The 17,332-nt window shown below is 39.4% G+C and overlaps 1 protein-coding gene across 2 annotated transcripts in view; it reads right to left on the reverse strand.

Moving 5' to 3' along the window:
• Positions 1-17,332, reverse strand: part of LOC127866383 (nucleosome-remodeling factor subunit BPTF-like) — a 46,982-nt gene that overhangs the window by 4,237 nt on the left and 25,413 nt on the right. Inside the window, exons 13-25 of one of the 2 annotated variants that reach the window (XM_052406865.1) lie at positions 16,747-16,922; positions 15,350-15,499; positions 13,433-13,663; positions 11,788-11,895; positions 9,559-10,223; positions 8,928-9,243; positions 6,633-6,873; positions 5,747-5,957; positions 4,149-4,289; positions 3,521-3,642; positions 2,797-2,970; positions 1,414-1,609; positions 599-683 (exon numbers count right to left, since the gene is read on the reverse strand). In XM_052406865.1, the coding sequence (XP_052262825.1) occupies positions 599-683; positions 1,414-1,609; positions 2,797-2,970; positions 3,521-3,642; positions 4,149-4,289; positions 5,747-5,957; positions 6,633-6,873; positions 8,928-9,243; positions 9,559-10,223; positions 11,788-11,895; positions 13,433-13,663; positions 15,350-15,499; positions 16,747-16,922 (2,816 nt within the window). Of the gene's footprint in view, positions 1-598; positions 684-1,413; positions 1,610-2,796; positions 2,971-3,520; positions 3,643-4,148; positions 4,290-5,719; positions 5,958-6,632; positions 6,874-8,927; positions 9,244-9,558; positions 10,224-11,787; positions 11,896-13,432; positions 13,664-15,349; positions 15,500-16,746; positions 16,923-17,332 lie in introns of both variants that reach the window. The other variant, XM_052406864.1, reaches the window with a different exon arrangement.

Consider the following 17,332-nt stretch of genomic DNA (forward strand, 5'->3'; position numbering starts at 1 on the left):
AGGATGACCTTGACCTTGAACTTCCACCACTCAAAATGTGCAGCTTCATGAGAACGCTGCTTTGAATTTTTTTTTTTTTTTTTTTATACCTTGAACGATGACCTTGACCTTGAAGGATGACCTTGACCTTGAATGTCCACCACTAAAAATGTGCAGCTTCATGAGAACGCCGCTTTGAAACAAATTATTATTTTATTTTTTTGACCTTGAAGGATGACCTTGAACTTCCCCCACTCAAAATGTGCAGCTTCATGAGATACACATGCATGCTACGTATCAAGTTGCTATCTTCAATATTGAAAAAGTTATGGCCAATGTTAAAGTTTTCTCACGGACAGACGCCATATATTTGACATTTGACCTTGAAGGATGACCTTGACCTTGACCTTTCACCACTCAAAATGTTCAGCTCCATGAGATACACATGCATGCTAAATATCAAGTTGCTATCTTCAATAGTGAAAAAGTTATGGCCAATGTTAAAGTTTTTTTCGGACGGACGGACAGAATGACATACACACATACTGACACACTGACATACTGACTGACGGACAATTCAACTGCTATATGCCACCCTACCGAGGGCATAAAAACATACCCATGGGGTCCTTCACTATATTGTAATAGTCTGGCACTTCATTGGGGTCTACTGGCTCCAAAAATGGCCAACCCATCTTGTGAGTCTGCAACAAAAACCAAAGAAGGGGTGAACAAAGTTACATGGTCATAATTGTAAATACAAAACATCTTGTAACATGTATGTGAATGACTTTTTCCTGTTTTATTATTTGGCAAATAGATTTATTAGGATAAAATGGCCATTAGATCTTTGATGGTCTAGCATATAAATGTGAGTGTGCAAATAAGAGCGGTATATTACCCACTATCAAAAACTATTCTACAAAATGTGTTGTCCTATTAAAATATGCTTGCAATACTTCTCAAACATTGACTATCACATCTTTAGAGGTACAACTGTTTCATATAAAAGACGAGTTGATTAAGATTTGTGTTTTTCAAATAAGCATGTAGGAATTTGTATGAGCTACATGTATGATTAACAATAAAAGGCAATCAAACTTTTGTCAAAAATAAGGGGCTGTGATTAAACTGCCCATGGCAAACCAGAATCAAGCCTTGCTCTAGTACAAACAGGCCTTAATGCATGTGTGTTAAGTGTTGTCCAAGAATAGCCTGTACAGTCTGCACAGGCTAATCAAGGACTACAATTCCCCCTAAATTGGAATTTTGCTAAAAAGACACTTCCTTACAACAACAAAATACCATTTACGTGTTAAGTTTCTTCCCTGATTAGCCTATGCAGACTGCACAGGCTAATCTTGAACACAACTAATGCACATGCATAAGGCCCAGTTTTCCTAAAGCCGCAAGGTTCAATCATGAGCCTTCTACCTGGAGACTGTGCAGTAGCTTGAAGAGGAGATCATAGTCATTATCTGTGAGCTCCTTTTGGTTGATGGGATCCTCCTGGTCCTTGCGCAGGCAGTTGGGGCACAGGTACTGGTCCAGCTCGTCAGCCTGCTTCTGTGTGATGCCCACACACTCACAGTGGAACCAGTCCTGGCACCGGTCACAGCCAACGTAGAATCTGTATAGGGAGACAGAATAGGGAGCTTTGAGTGGGATCGAAAATAATACAAAAGGAAATGAGAACAATTTCATGTGAGGACTAATGGCTGAGTTACAGCCCATGTAGAACTTGTGGGAACACACAATAGGGTGCATTGAGTAGGATTGAATAAAACTAGAAAACAAGAGCACGTAAAACTTATGTGAGCACAGGATAGGGAGCTTGGAGATAGGAATGAACAGAAATAGAGAAAAGACAGAACGACATGTGGTGATTGACGGACTGAAAACAGTTAACAACTATTCTACTATTGACTGAACTGCACTATAAAATGTACCTTTAACAATTTAAGGCTAGAACAGAATACCACAAATGGCTGATGGAGAATTTTCTAACACTGTAGAAGAAATAAATGGAAACAAGAGATGTGTTTGTCAGAAACACAATGCCCCCTTATGCGCCGCTTTGATTTTTTTTTTACCTTTGACCTTGAAGGATGACCTTGACCTTTCACCACTCAGAATGTGCAGCTCCATGAGATACACATGCATGCCAAATATCAAGTTGCTATCATCAATATTGCAAAAGTTATGACCAAGGTTAAAGTTTTGGGATATACACAATGAATGACTGACTGACCAACTGACACAGTGACAGACAGACAGGCAAAAAACAATATACCCCGATCTTTCGATCCGGGGGCATAAAAAGGAAAGCAATTCTTCATCAAAATAAAAAGCAAGCATACGCTTTAACAAAAACAGCAACATTAAAATCAATTATTTACATTTTAGTCTCCTAATGAAAGTCTAGAATGTAAAGGGACAGAACTAACAGTTTACAAAATTGAGAAAATAAGACTTTACAATAATTTATGCAGCAATGTAAGAAGCTAGAACATAGTTGCATAAGGGCGATGTCTTGAAAAAACATTTGAATATGGATACATGATTGGAGATAAACAAAATAAAGCATGACTGTAGATCCAACACCTATCTGTTAAACCTATTCTACTCAGATACACACTTTTGATGCATTTGTGGTCCCTTAGAAAATCAAACTAAATTAAATATTCAAGTTCTAAAGGCTTCATTTCCAACATTAAGAAGATAATGAAAAGTAGCAAACAGCATAAAACCTGAACACAATGCGAGTTTCTCGCAGGCTCTACTGGTTTTATGCTGGTTTCATAAGCAATTTTCTACCTGGCCTCATCATATGGCGTGCGACAGAGGCAGTAGAGCTCCTCGGTTGCCACTTCCTGCTGCTTCTTGCAATCCTCACACACAAACGAGTCAATGAACTTGGATTGCGACTCGGTGATGCTGACACACTCGCCATGGAACCAGTTGGAGCACAGGTCACAGCCGATGTAAAACCTGTGAATGTACGCATGGATTGGTTGAGAAATTGACATTTAAGCATTATTCCCACCTCCTACTCACCCTTGTTCTTTCTGTATGTTACAGCCATTTTCAAGTGGGCCATTGCTTTCTTCTTTTCCTGGTAATATGTCAGATCAGTTTGAATAAAAGTCTTGCCCTTGAAGATCTCTTTTTATGGAAGTATTTGTTTTACAATCACCAAGTGAACAACTGAATTTTAAACGTAACAAGACTATTGTCTCCCCTACTCGCTCCACCATTGTCAGATTTTTTACATATTATATTTGTTGCCATAGCAACCAGAAGTTTTGACGTAGGAACAAAAAGAAATGGCGTGCATAATGTCCATATTGCCATCTACCCATATTTAAAGTTTCATGAACAAATATGAATAAGTTTTAAAGTTATCGAAGGATCCCGAAAAGTGTGACAGACTCACAGACAGACGCACAGAGCGCAACCCATAAGTCCCCTCCTGTGAAACCGGTAGGGGACAATAAAAACATTTTCCTTGAAAGAAAAAAATTACATTACATATACCAACCTGGACTCGTCATAAGGCGTTTTACAAATGCAGTACAACCTCTGCCTGGGGTTGAGGCTCTTGGTTGTACCACCTGTGGAGATCAGTTTCTGCTTCTTCTTCCTTGCCTTTTGTTCTGCAACCTGCAATTCAAACACTGCTTTTGTTATATCAGTCCTGTTCTCAATAAACCTGTAGACACATTTATATCTCCAAGACTTTCTGTCTAATATTACGGTATTTGTTTGAGGACTTCCGGAGCTACCTTCTCCGCAGGTTTCATGGTCTCATTAGCTGACAGGTAGCTCCTGACCAGACTGCGCAAATGTTCAGCAAAAAACGAGCGCTGAGAAGACAATTATCACATTTTAGCGGAAATAAAGGACAAAACTCTATAAAACTTAATGCAAATTGGCTGGTAATCAAGCTTCGCCTTTCTTTTGTCATCAAACATTTCGAGTAAGGTGAAGATTCTATTAAAAGTATATGACTTTGAGTGTGGGAAGCTGCCAATGTATTCATTTTCTGAGGTTGGTCAAATAATACATCTTACACAGGCATATAAACAACAATATAAAGGCTAGCAAGTGTGTGGGAAAGCCCAAGAGAGGCATCATTGAAGATAGGAGATTTCTACATTGAGTCTCACCTGTGCGCTAGATGGGGGCATGGGCGGCAGCTCGTCCTGCTGTTTAGGTATTGCTAATGTGACTGGTGCTACTGGCTGCTTCATAAGGGCCATCTTTTTACGGACAGGCTGCTGGGACTTCTGCATCTCCTGGATCTCATTCTGCCAGTGAGACATTAAAAAAAAACATGAACTAAAAGGCTTCAACCAGAATGTTGCTAAATGATGCTTAATTTGATGTGAAACCATTTTCTTTATACATTTTTCAGCATTTTCTTCACAGCTATTTTTCCACTCAGATAAGAGGGACAGTCCCCAGTAGTATTGGAAAATCAATATCATATGAAGGAAAGAAGGAATTTTTATATGGGTATTTACATCTTTCAGAAATAATTTTCAATGTGGATTCCATATCAAAACCATCCACCTTCCTGTAAATCTAGCTGCATGTTGCTCGCCTGTATCTCCAGCTTCATGTTGCTCACCTGTATCTCTAGTTCTTTGTTGCTCACCTGTATCTCTAGCTGCATGTCGCTCACCTGTATCTCTAGCTGCATGTTGCTCACTTGTATCTCTAGCTGTATGTTGCTCACCTGTATCTCCAGCTGTATGTTGCTGAACTGAATCTCTAGTTGTATGTTGCTCACTTGTATCTCTAGCTATATGTTGCTCACCTGTGTCTCTAGCTGCATGTTGCTCACCTGTGTCTCTAGCTGCATGTTGCTCACCTGTGTCTCTAGCTGCATGTTGCTCACCTGTATCTCTAGCTGCATGTTGCTCACCTGTATATCTAGCTGCATGTTGCTACCCTTTATATCTAGCTGTATGTTGCTCAACTGTATATCTAGCTGCATGTGGCTCACATGTATCTCTAGCTGCATGTTGCTTGCCTGTATCTCTAGCTGCATGTTGCTCACCTGTATCTCTAGCTGCATGTCGCTCACCTGTATATCTAGCTGCATGTTGCTCACCTGTATCTCTAGCTGCATGTTGCTCACCTATATCTACAGCTGCATGTTGTTCACCTGTATCTCTAGCTGCATGTTGCTCACCTGTGGTTCTAGCTTCACACTGCTCACCTGTATATCTAGCTGCATGTTGCTCACCTATATCTACAGCTGCATGTTGCTCACCTGTATCTCTAGCTGCATGTTGCTCACATGTATATCTAGCTGCATGCTGCTCACCTATATCTTCAGCTTTATGTTGCTCACCTGTATCTCTAGCTGCATGATGCTCACCTGTGGTTCTAGCTTCACGTTGCTCACCTGTACATCTAGCTGCATGTTGCTCACCTATATCTAAAGCTACATGATGCACATCTGTATAGCTAACTGCATGTCGCTCACCTGTATATCTAGCTGCATATTGCTCACCTGTATCTCCAGCTTTATGTTGCTCACCTGTATCTCTAGCTGCATGTTGCTTACCTGTATCTCTAGCTGCATGTTGCTCACCTGTATCTCTAGCTGCATGTTGCTTACCTGTATCTCTAGCTGCATGTTGCTCACCTGTATCTCTAGCTGCATATTGCTCACCTGTATCTCCAACTGCATGTTGCTCACCTGTATCTCTAGCTGGATGTTGCTTACCTGTATCTCTAGCTGCATGTTGCTTACCTGTATCTCTAGCTGCATGTTGCTCTCATTGAGTCTCCTCTTCCTCTGTATCTCCTTCTTGAGTGCCTCCTTATGTTTGTAGAGCAGCTGCTGAGTCCTGGTGGCGGCCAGGCGCCGTTGTTTCTCCTCCGCTGACTCAGTCCGGCGCTGCTGCTTCGTCTCCTTCTTCTCCTCCCTATCTGTCTTGTCCACAATTGACTTGAGCACCACACTGCAGATAGAAGTCTAGTTTCTTGATTCTTTTAACCAACGTAATGATATTGCTTAAAGTGTTATGCATGAAATGAATAAATAAACAATGTCATAAAGATGGGTTCTGCTCAGGTCATTTAAAATCCAGTCCTCCTGAGAATAAGACTGTTGACTTTTAAATTTTATGACAGTATTTTTGCATTTCCTAAAACTTGGTTTTTTAACAGTTTTGAATTCAAGAAATATACAAGGTATAATGTGTTATGTTAATAAATTATTATGATATGCCATGTTTGATAAAATGTAAATAAAACATACACTTTTCGCATATTTTTATACACAAATATGTCACCACTTTCCAATATGTGACATCCACTTGACTCTCAAAGACAACTATTTAAGTTTTAATGATTGTGGTTTGCATTGTCATTGACCAATCATGATAATCAAAAGTAAAACATTTTATGGGACTCTTTTTGGTAAATGTAAACAATTCCAGTAATACTGCAATAATATAGCAGTTAGAAATTAGTCTGGGTTATAAACAAATACTTTTATGCATTTTCCTAAAACCCTCAGTAAACTGAAACCTCCAAAACACTGGAAATGTTGTCCCCTCCGCTTGGTGTTGGTGTATGGTACAGACAGTGTTCACTGTACCAATTATCAAAAGGGAAGTAAAGAGTAAAATCACCTGGTATTTTCATCCTTCTGTTCCTGTGACAATGCTGCTTTCTGTTTTGTGAGTTTACTCTCAAGTGACTCAACTGAGGCCTGCCTCACAATCTGTTCCTGCACGCTGATGGCGGACACCGCTGTGGCCTTGGGAACGATGGTGGTGTCGGAGGACTTGGTCTGCACCATGTGCTTCTGCATTGCAAGGAGCTTGGCCTGAATCTCTGGAGTCTGATTCTGCATCAGTGCCTGGCGCACAACTACAACAATACCCGGGCACCAGATAAGATTTCATGTCAATTTGTTTTCATTACAAGCTTTTTGTAACCATTTGTTTTTTCTATCAGAACTATTTGTCAATTCGTTTTTGACAATGTAAGCGAAATTTAACTGAATTTCTGGATTAAATGGTCTCTTTATTTTGGACATTGACAATGTTCAGCAATTCTTATTCCAATTAGTAGTCATTATAAATTCACATTGTCAGTGGTTGTTTGTCATTATTATCTTATTGTCTTTTGACATATGGTAATGGCCCAGGACTAAAGCATGCTTTCGAATACCACATGATCCAGCTGTAGCCCATAATGTTGAAAAATATATTTCCTACAAAAAATTCATCTAAGGCTCATTTCCAAATGATTTCCATCAATAAAGAAACAGTGGAAACCATTTTTTTAAATATATTATTTGTTGTAAAGACAAAGAATCACCGCTGTTATTTGCAAAGAATATTTCAGAGTCTGCCCCCACCTTTGATATTAAATCTAAAAGTATACTCTTTACAACCTCCTTTCACAACAGTTCGGGTTGCATAAATTTTTTTAAAATATTGGGAGCACACGCCTTAAGCAGCTGACATTTTCACAACTTTTATGAAAGATGTAAATTTGTATAAATACACCAGTGTCTCTATACACTTACTACACATTTTACAACTGCATTACAGTTACCATGTACTAATTCAAATCAAGCACAGTGCGGAGGGAAAAGGTTCAACTAAAACAAACAGGAATCGATGCAATTCCATTTTCCATTAATAATTATAGTTTTCTGTAAGTTAGATTTTTTATTTTCAATTTGTTTTCTGTCAACAAAAAAATCGTAAAAACGATTGAATGATCCTTATCTGTTGCTCTAAATACACACATAGTTTGAAACAACCACTACAGCCATGCATGAATAGTTTTAAAGGATCACTACAATCAACACAAAAGAGTTTTTAAGGATCACTACAACAATACACACACAGGGTTTTTAAGGACTACTACAACACAAAACATATAGGTTTAAAGAATCCCCACAACTATACACACAGTTTTTAAGGATCACTTCAACACACAAAGAGTTTTAAAACATCACTACAACAATACAAACAGAGTTTTAAAGGTACACTACAACAGAACAAAGTAGTTTTAAAGGACCACTACAAAAAGACATGATTTTAAAGAAACACTACAACTATACACTCCGATTTTTAAAGGACCAATACAACCCAGAAGAGGCACTACAACAATAGACAAATACTTTTTAAGGACCACTACAACCATACACACAGAGTTTGAGAGGACAACTACAACCATATACACAGAGTTTTTAAGGAACACTAAATCAAACGACACACAGTTTTAGAGGACCGCTTCAATGATGCACAGATTCAAACTACCTCTACATCCATACACAATAGTATTTACACAAATATTTAATGCACTGAAAATACGCATTTTAAACAAGAACATGTAACTTGACATATGCCTTTTTTTAAATGCCAACAGCCAATTATGAGGATTTTCTTTGTATTCTGATTTTTAAAAATTATATTATCATGAATTATATCTACCCACAAACAGAACTGGGCAAATACCATACACGGTGTGTTTTTCCCCAATTTTCAAATTGTGCTGGGTCCTTTTGGGTGACAAGGTTTTTTTGAAAATGGGAATGAGGCTCAATTTGAGCACCAAATATGACCAAAACAAGAGCTGTCACCATAGGATCACTTATGCCCCCTGTAAATGCTTGATATAAGTTATGAGCTTTATTCGAAACCTAAACGCAGATTTCGAAACCTAAACGCGGACCCTAAGTTCAAGGTCAAGATCACAGGGGTCAAAATCTATGTGCGTATGGAAAGGCCTTGTCCATATACACATTCATGCCAATTATAAAATTGCTATCTGAAGTTATGAGCATTTCTCAAAACCTTAACGCAAAGTGTGACAGACAGACGGACTGACAGTCCGATCACTATATGCCCTCCTTCGGGGGCATAAAAAAACAACACTGATACAACAGTGGTGCAGGTTTGAGTTACCTTCTTGTACAACTTGAGGAGTCACAGCATATTTCTGCTGTGAGCCAGCATCGGGGGATTTTTGGGCCTGCAGAGCAGTATGGTTTTCACCGTTAGTGGACTTCAATGGGCTCTGAACCACAGATCCCTTGGCAGCCTCTGACACAATCCCTTGCTTGATCTGGTCCTGCACATTTGCCCCTGTGACTGCCTGCTCACTAAAACCTGCCACCTGGCTGGTGACCTCCCCTGGCCGTACCTGCTTCAATTGCTGCTGCTGTAAGGCTGCCAGCTGCTGCGGCGTGACAGTGATTGACTGGCCCACGGTGCCTGCCACCTGCAGTGAATGTTTTCCTTTATATTTTGCTTACTGCTATTTTTTATTGGGAAGTATAGCGCAAAAACCATGGAATTGGGAAAAATGAAACATTATAAATATGATTAAATTAATAGTATTCAGATTGCTTATTATAACATGCTACAGATTTATATCACTATAATGAACTCGATAAACCAATTATTGTGTTAATTGGAAAAGTTTGGCATCTTAATTGGGGAATTTTGTTCACATTTTTTGAAAAACATGTTACTTTTTGCCACTCAGAAACAGCCTGTAAGAGGGTGTTATTTTTGGCAAAAAACAATCACTGACCTGAAGTATCTGGCCTCCAGGGAGCTTGATCTGCTGGATCTGCGTAGGCTGTTGACCCTGCTGACCTACTGGCTGCAGCTGCTGAGAGGCTTGCAGGGTGGCCTGCTGATGGGCAATGATAGCTTGCTGCTGCTGTAACTGCTGCTGCTTCAACTGGACACTCTGAGATTGGCCACCCTGAACAGTAACAATCTGAGGTGTACTGGTGATGTGGCGGATGATGCGTGGACCCTGGGGTGTGTTGGTGACCGTCATCACTGAGCCTGGAGTTGCCACTTTCTGTATCACCTGGCCAGCTGCATTTTTAATGGGAGAGATAATTCTTGCAATTCCTGGCCCTGCTGAAGTCATGATAGAGACGGTGGCTGGGGTGGTAGAAGACTGAGGGGAACTCACTAAGATTGCCTGCTGCATTGCCCCTGGCTGGGAATTAATGACAATCTTCGTTGGAGTGCCACCGCCAAGACTGGCTGGAAGACTAACAGGCACCCCTGCACTATTCACCATAACAGTATGGGGCCTGATGGTGGCCTGGCTTGCTGCAATCGCAATTGGTTTCTGTGGGGTGAGGGGCTGGGTGGCAGCCTGCTGTGTGCTGACCACTTTCTGTGGAATAGTGCTGATCAGCTGAAGTCGACCGTCCGGCAGCTTGATCACTTGTTGGCCTAAAACAACAAATACAGGTGCTATTCTGTGAAAAACAAATATTTTTCTGCTTTTTATATACATTTAACAAGAGGGCCATGATGGCCCTGAATCGCTCACCTGACTAACCAAATACAATCCCAACCCAGTTTTCATCAAGATAAACATTCTGACCAAATTTCATAAAGATTGGATGAAAACTGTGACCTATATTGTGTACACAAGGTTTTTCTAATATTTGACCTATTGACCCTAGTTTTTGACCCGAGGTGACCCAAATACAATCCCAACACAGATTTCATCAAGATAAACGTTCTGATCAAATTTTATAAAGATTGGATGTAAACTGTGACCTCTATTGTCTACACAAGGTTTTTCTATTATTTGACCTAGTGACCTAGTTTTTGACCCCAGATGACCAAAATACAATCCCAACCCAGATTTCATCAAGACAAACATTCTGACCAAATTTCATGAAGATTGAATGAAAACTGTGACCTCTATTGTCTACACAAGGTTTTTCTATTATTTTACCTAGTTTTTGACCCAAGATGACCCAAATACAATCCCAACCCAGATTTCATCAAGATAAACATTCTGACCAAATTTCATAAAGATTGGATGAAAACTGGGACCTCTATTGTCTATACAAGGTTTTTCTATTATTTCACCTAGTGACCTAGTTTTTGACCTAGTGTCCTGGTTTTGACCCCATATGACCCAAATACAATCCCAACCCAGATTTCATCAAGATAAACATTCTGGCCAAATTTCATAACGATCGGATGAAAACTGTGACCTCTACTGTCTACACAAACAAATTGTTGACGGTTTTTCTATCATTTGACCTAGTGACCTAGTTTTTGACCTCAGATGACCCAAATACAATCCCAACCCAGGTTTCATCAAGATAAACATTCTGACCAAATTTCATAAAGATTGGAGGAAAACTGCGACCTCTATTGTCTACACAAGGTTTTTCTATTATTTTCTATTAAAAACAAAAGAACAGTTAATTCATACAGTAACATTGTACGTAACATATGGAGAAACAAGAGATGTGTTTGTCAGAAACACAATGCCCCCTATTGCGCCGCTTTGAAGCCATATATTTGACCTTTGACCTTGAAGAATGACCTTGACCTTTCACCACTCAAAATGCGCAGCTCCATGAGATACACATGCATGCCAAATATCAAGTTGCTATCTTCAATATTGCACAAGTTAACGCAAAACTTTAACCAAGGTTGAAGTTTTGGGACAGAATGACAGACAGACAGGCCAAAAACAATATACCCCCGATAATTCGATCCGGGGGCATAAAAATCCAGCCCTTCAACCCTTTATCAATCAGATACGCACTTTAAACATGTTTGTAGTCCTTTAGAAAATCATATAAAATTCAATACCTTTCATACTATATTCAAGTTTTAAAGCCTCCATTTCCAATCTAAAGATACTGATGATCAGCAAACTGCATAAAACCTGAACAGGCTGTTCTGGTTTAATGATGTCTGCATATGGCAATTTTCACTTTGCTTCTGTGCGGGAAAGGGTTAAAACAGTCTGCATGGCCCTACCTACCTGGCATAAGCCCCTTGACCTGCAGCTGACCATTGGGTCCTTGTATGATCTGAACATTCTGGGCGCTGGTGGTTGGGGTAGCAGTCCTCACTGGAGCAGGGCTGGCAGCTGGGAACAAAGCATATCAGCCTAGCTCTGTGAAAAGGGGGTTTAATGCTTGTATGCAAAGTCTCGTCTCAGATTAGCTCATGCAGTTCACATATGCTTATCAGTGACGACACCTTCCGCCTCAACTGGATTTTTGCTAAGAAAAGACTTTCTATGAACCAAAAATATGATAAAAGTGGGAAGTGTGGTCTCTGATTAGCCTGTACAAACTGCACAGGCTAATCTAGGGCCCGTATTCACCAACCGATTCTTAGACTTAAGAATAAAGAATAGACTTAGAACCAATAAAATTGTGTTCAGTGTCTGAATATATACAGGCCTCCACTGGTGATTATGTCATTTACAAAATGTTCTATATGAAGAATAATATAGATAGAGATGTTTACTGCAGAGTTTGACTCAAAATTAAAGAAAGTCTTGAATATTCTAATTTAAAGAATTTTCTTTATTCTTAGACTTAAGTCTAAGAATTGTTTGGTGAATACGGGCCTAGGGCCATACTTTACGAACATGCTTTAAACCCAGTTTTCTCAAAGCACGACTCATGTAAAACATACCTAACATGACTGGCATTCAATAACAAAATATTGTACTGCTCTGTTCTTCAGTGACCTATTTTGTTGTCAAATTGCTATCTTTTAAGGTGACAGAGTCCCAAAATAAAAGAATAGCATATACATGGATGCAAATAACATAAATGGGACATAGCAAATGATAACATAGAAATATACACTTCAACACCGTTATTTCGAAGTCGTCGGGACCGTTACAAAAACTTCGGATTAACGAAAATTCGAAATAAACATTTGACAGAAAACTTCTTTGATTCTGTAAAAATAAAACGCTGTGGAAGTCGCATGGTTCGGTAACACGCGTACTTTAAAGCGTAAACAAGTCATAGCAATATATTTCCACTTTAAACAAACGGAGGAATAAAAAGATTCTTTTTCTTGTTTTTATTTTTGTCTTATTACAAAACATATACAATATAACGAATAGCACAAATTATCAGACATACAAACATATGAATACATTTTCGGAAATGAATTAACTTTTTTTAACTAATACGCGATGTCTCTCTGAACACCAGCTTTCGCACAGACGACAAAGGTGTAATTATCGGCTTTTGACGTGCCACGACAAGGTGTAAAAATACGCTCAGTATTTTGCAGTTTTGACTTCACATTAACGATTGATAATAAGGTGCGAATTATAGTGTTTGGACCGACTGAATCACTTCGAAATAACGATTTCTTCGGTTTAACGAAGTTCGGATTAACAATAAAATTTTGTATTAAACAAAGAAGAACCAAAATCGGGACCCGAAAAATACTTCGAAATAACGGTGACTTCGGATTATCGGTGTTCGAAATAACGGTGTTGAAGTGTACTGTAAATACTATTTCCTTTATGAGTAATTATAAGTTGATATATACAAAATTATAAAGCATTGTAAGATAAAAACAATAAAATAATTAAGATTGATTTTGATATATTTGTAATTATCTGAAAAGTGTCATCAAAAATATGCGCTCACCTCTAATGACAGCAGTCTGTCCACCAATCACCTGGGCAGCACTACCCAACTTGACGGCAGTAAAGGTTGGTGTTGTATTGCTTGTTACCGTGGCAACAGGCTTTGGAGCCAGCTGGATCGTCTGGGTGGTAGGGCGTAGAGTTATGGCCCCTGAGCTGCCTGGTACTTGCACCTTCATGATAGGCCTCAAACCTGCGACCCCAGATGTGACTGGTACTGTGATAACACCACCTAGTTGAACAAAATATAAATCAGCTACCAAGCTATGTACAGGACTATGGACTACTGACTAGATGTATTTTCTCACTGCATTAAATGTGTGAACAATTTGCTAACACTGAAATCAGGTTTTGAAAGTATCACAAAAACAAGAGGGCCATGATGGCCCTGAATCGCTCACCTGACTAACAATAACCAAATACAATCCCAACCCAGATAAACATTCTGACCAAATTTCATAAAGATTGGATGAAAACTGTGACCTCTATTGTCTACACAAGGTTTTTCTAATATTTGATTTATTGACCTAGTTTTTGACCCCAGGTGACCCAAATACAATCCTAACCCAGATTTCACCAAGATAAACATTCCAATCAAATTTGATAAAGATTGGATAAAAACTGTGACCTCTATTGCCTACACAAGGTTTTTCTATTATTTGACCTAATGACCTAGGTTTTGACCCCAGATGACCCAAATACAATCCCAACCCAGATTTCTTCAAGACAAACATTCTGACCAAATTTCATGAAGATTGGATGAAAACTGTGACTTCTATCGTCTACACAAGGTTTTTCTATTATTTGACCTAGTGACCTAGTTTTTGACCCCAGATGACCAAAATACAATCCCAACCGAGATTTCATCAAGATAAACATTCTGACCAAATTTCATAAAGATTGGATGAAAACTGTGACCTCTACTGTCTACACAAGCAAAGTGTTGACGGACGCACACATGCACGCACACACATACATATACGGACGCCGGACATCACACGGTCACATAAGCTCACCATGTCACTTTGTGACAGGTGAGCTAAAAAGCAATGAACTGGAAATGTTTATTGATGCATGAAAGATAACTATCAAAAGCTTGTCAAACATAATCATTACATGAAACTAGAGCTTTGTCACAGAGGTGACGAATACCCCCACATGCCGCATTGACACAGAATATTTTGCATGTTGTCTTCACAAAAAACAGCGGACACCATGCTCAATGTTTAAAACGCACTAAGTGACCCTGTAACCTAGTTTTTGACCCGGCATGGCCCATGTTGGAACTTGGCCTAGACATCATCTAGATACAACTTCTAGCAAGTTTGGTGAAGCTCAGATGAAAACTACTTGAATTAAGAGAGCAGACCCCATGCTCAATGTTTAAAAAATACCAAGTGACCCCGTGACCTAGTTTTTGACCTGACATGACCCATATTCGAACTTGACCTAGACATCATCTAGATACAACATCTGACCAAGTTTGGTGAAGATCGGATGAAAACAAGCAAATTCGTTGAATTGATATCCCCCGCCAATATGCTTCTGGACACAAAAGTGTTTTATTTGACACTCAAAAAAGCATTTTTTCAAGCTACAAAGGGCCATAACTTTGTTATTAACAGATGTTGTACAATGCCATTTGGCATGCATCATCCTCTCATCCATATATATAGTCATACCAAGTTTCAAGGAAATCCGCCAAAGCACTTCCAAGATATGGCTCCGGACAGACGGAAAGACGGACGGAAGGACAGAAAGACGGAGGGACGCCAAAACAATATCCCTCCGCCTATGGTGGGGGATAACAACTTGAATTAGAGAGCGGACACTGAATACGGACCAACCGACCGACAGACAGACAAGCTAACTCCTATATAACCCCCTAAACTTCGTTTGCGGGGATATAATAATTTACCAGAAGTGACTATCTTTGGCTGCACTTGCTGTATCTTTCTCACGATGTTGCTAGGTGACAGGATGGTTGTCATGCCACTGGCAGTCTTCAGTACTGTGGAGCCAGGAGCCAGGCTTGTCAGTGTCTTTAACACTGTCGGGGAGCCCGTCACTGAAATAACATGTTAATATTCCAAGTTGATTCACAGTAAATTTGAGTGTTGCTCTTGCAAAATTGGGCAGTGCCCCAGATAAGCTGCGCATCTGCGTTTTTCACCCTATTAAATTGCTTAAAAACGCAAAGAAACTCAATATCATCCGTCGTTCATTGTGCATGTCTTTGTAAAGCGTCTGTACTTTCAGATTCTATTACGATGCGAAATAAAAAGTCTAAGAGTAGTCGAAAGATGTCCGCGATTGTTGCGCCAAAATATCAGTTGATCGCAAAAGTTTTCGAACCAAGAAAGCAAAAGCCCATAAGTGCCGATTCATTCGTGTTATCATTTTTTTAAGTTAAAAGTTTGTATTATGCACAGTTTCAAGGATTAAAGATGTTATGAAACATCAGTTTATTAAAGTAAATGATGAAAGTTTACAGTTTTATTGAATCAATACAAGTGTGCAGCTTCAACAGAAGTAAAGCGGCACTGGTTTTAAGGTATGCATTTTTATATCTCATTTCACCCTATTTCAAGAATGAAATCACCCTATTTATCAAAAGCAATGGGTGAAAACCCTAATTCCCAAATAATTATCTGGGGCACTGATTGGGCTTAAAGCGTGTGCGTAAGATGTCGTCTCAGATAAGACTGTGAAGTCCTTGCAAGCTTATAAGTGAAAAAACACTTTCCATTTTCATTGAATTTTTTTCTTTAAAGGCTGTCTCTTATCAAAGAAATCAAGTTGAGGCGGAAAGTGGCGTCCCTGATAAGCCTGTGCAGACTGCACAGCCTTATCTTAGACAACGCTTTATACACATGCATAAAGCTTCGTTAATCGAGAGCGAAACTTATTTTAGCGCTACATCCTACCTGGAATGTGATCAATTCTTAATGTAGTACAGGCATTGCCATAAATAGCTTACCAATGATGAAGCATTAGGTGAGAACAAATTAAATTTGTATTGTGAACAACTGCTGTAAATTACTATTAAGTTTAAATAGCATAATCTTAAAGAAGATTGAATTTTAGAATGCATTTGTAAAGCCTTTTTCGTTAAAAGTATATACTGTTTTGAGGTGTGTTCAAATGGTATACTGCCTAACTTGGCTGTTTAGGCCAAATGCTTGTTGCAATATTTGGACCATTCCACTATCAGAGAAGCAACATAATTTCTCTGATGAGTTCAGTTACTCATTATTTCATTACACAGTCCGAAATCACTTTACCGTAAGTTTTTGACCCAAGATGCTGTCTTACCGCTGGTAAGAATGCTGGTGTTTGTGCCAGCCTGCGCCTCTAGGAGCCGTTTCTGCTGCATGGCGGCGCGCTGTGCCTTGAGCTGCTCCTCTAGCTGCTGCTTGATCTGCACCGCATTGTGCGCAACCTGCTGGGTGCTCGACTTCTCCTGCATGGCCGCACGCTGCTTCTCCACCCTGGCAGACAGAGTACAGGCTCTTAATGTGAGATAGGGTCGTTTTTTCCAAATGTTTGGCCTTATTTATCAGCATTCTAGTTACACATGTACAACTGTGGACAGCTGTTTAATGGCTGAAAAACTGTATTTTGACCATTCCAACACAAGTCATGTGATCTGGCCATGGAGTAAGCTCAAGAACAATGGATTGACAGATCTGTGCTCTACCAGCTGGGTTAGCAGCCACAGCACATGTCATGTGAATGACAGATGTGTACCATGCTTGTTTCATTACAAAATATGCATTAAACAATTGTTAAAAACATCTTTTATATCGTATTTTTTTTTTTATGAAAAGAAGCAAAGAAATTTACACAAAAACTGAAACTGTACCAGGGGTGTGATTGAGGTGAAAGTCTGAAGGGAGGA

The sequence above is a fragment of the Dreissena polymorpha genome, chromosome 2, assembly GCF_020536995.1.
Source record: "Dreissena polymorpha isolate Duluth1 chromosome 2, UMN_Dpol_1.0, whole genome shotgun sequence".
Classification (NCBI taxonomy): domain Eukaryota; kingdom Metazoa; phylum Mollusca; class Bivalvia; order Myida; family Dreissenidae; genus Dreissena; species Dreissena polymorpha.